The sequence below is a fragment of the Grammomys surdaster genome, unplaced genomic scaffold (genome assembly GCF_004785775.1).
Source record: "Grammomys surdaster isolate TR1022 unplaced genomic scaffold, NIH_TR_1.0 359, whole genome shotgun sequence".
NCBI lineage: Eukaryota > Metazoa > Chordata > Mammalia > Rodentia > Muridae > Grammomys > Grammomys surdaster.
The window spans coordinates 4,026-6,031 of record NW_021604778.1 but is presented as its reverse complement, the minus strand read 5'-3'; the positions used below and the strand labels follow the sequence as shown (position 1 = coordinate 6,031).

General features: G+C 41.4%; 1 protein-coding gene across 1 annotated transcript; it reads right to left on the bottom strand.

Moving 5' to 3' along the window:
• Positions 1-360: 360 nt before the first annotated feature.
• LOC114631367 (olfactory receptor 2AG2-like) lies at positions 361-1,311 on the bottom strand. Its single transcript, XM_028779674.1, has one exon. The coding sequence runs from the start codon at positions 1,309-1,311 to the stop codon at positions 361-363; it is 951 nt and encodes a 316-aa protein (XP_028635507.1).
• Between the last annotated feature and the right edge of the window lie 695 nt (positions 1,312-2,006).

The window sequence follows — 2,006 nt, the reverse complement described above, 5'->3', positions numbered from 1 at the left end:
TTAAACTATTTTCTTCTAAAGAAATCCAAAGTATTTTCTGTGCCTCTTTCTTGCTATTAACAATTAAGAACACAGATCAAAGTGAACACTGTGCTTAGAGGCTACTGGGCTTTCTCAGTTTGTCTCGCTGTTACATGAGGTAGAAATGGAAAGTGAATCCCCAACTATGTCTACTTGGTAATTTATCTAGATACTTCCCAACCACAAAATGAACCTATTAATCCTCTGTACACACCATTTGTACAGCAGAAAGCAAAGAAAAAAATATAAAGTGTATGTGTTATCCCAGATACCTATAATGACTGAGAATCACAATTTAGTTTGGAAAAGAAATATTCAAAGACAAACCATGAATACTCCTTAAAGCGTGGGTTGTGCTGACAAGATGTATCTGCCCAGGACCCTTCTCAAAGCTCCAATAACTTCCTTATTCCTCAGGCTATAGATGAGGGGGTTCAGAGCTGGGGTGACAATTGTGTAAAACATGGAGATAATATTGTCTTGTTTGGCACTGTGCAATGAACTTGGTAGGACATACATGAAGGTAGCAGCTCCATAGAACATCCCAACCACCATCAAGTGGGAAAGACAGGTGACAAGGGCTTTCTTTTTCCCTTCATTTGAAGGCATGTGCATCACAGTGGACAGAATTAGTGTGTAAGATGTAACAATGGCAGAAAGGGGGAGTAAGAGGAACGTCACCCCTGTCACATAAACCATGAGCTCATATTGAGAGGTATCTACACAGGACAGCTTCAGCAAAGGCAGGATCTCGCAGAGAAGGTGTCTAATTTCTGAGACCTTGCAGAAAGGGAAGTGCATTGTGTACACAGTATGACCTACTGCAGTCAGAGATGCCAGAATCCATGAGGTGGATACTATGAGCCAACATACTGTAGGACTCATGAAGAGCATGTAGTTCAGTGGATGACAAATGGCCACATACCTGTCATAGGCCATGAAGGCCAGAAGGAGGTCCTCTGCACTGCCTAGCATCAATGCTAGAGCCATCTGAAGGGCACAGCCCCCAAAGGATATAGTATTGTCTCTCAAAAGAAAATCCATGACAGCCTTGGGGGTGACAACTGATGTGAAGAGGAGGTCAATGAGAGACAGCTGCCTCAGTAGGAGGTACATGGGTACATGGAGCCGGACATCCACTGTGATGACAAGGAGTAGCAGTCCATTGCTGGTCAGTGCCAGCATGTACAGGGATGTGACTATGGCACAGAGCAGTTCAGGAGAGCTACTTCCATTCAGAATCCCCACTAAAATGAAGCCACTTTCCAAGGTGGAGTTCCAGAGCTCCATTCTGGGTGGTATCTTTGATTGCCTAGAAATAGATGGATTCTTAGTGCAAGCCACTGTAAAGTATTTAAACCCACATTTGAATTATTGTAGGTCACTATGGGGTGACCAACACCATTGAATACATTTTCTAATTTCTGAATCATGAAAAACCATCAACTAAATGGGCAAGAGGCATATCAGTAATTGCTAAGCATGTAGAATTTGCTTTCTGTAAGGCATCATAAAGAAGAAAACAGACTAAACCATTTCTGAAGTTGAAAAATTGTAGAGGACTTGGAAGTTTGAAAAAGGTGTAAATACAATACTCATGTGTGAAATTCTCAAAATACTTAGTTTTAAAAAGGAAAAACACCTCTCTCTTCACATTAAGCAAGAACACTAGAAATTAATTTGAAACCCATCTGTACAAAGGATTAGAAACTTTCAAAGAAAAGAAACAAAGCAGGACTAAGTAAGGTAGCAATAGCCAGAACGCTGGATACTGCTGGCTGCCACCTCCTTCTGAATTTAGACTCTTGCAACCTCACCTACTCTATTCACTTTTCTTTTCCCGCTGATTCTCTAGAGAGAAACACTAGATGGTTCACTCTGGGCCAGCTGAAGAAAACTCATTTTTAGGAAAATGCTGATTGTATTGGGGATTTCCTCACATAAAAAACTGTCAGCAAGGCTGCGATAGATGGAGGAGCATTGTT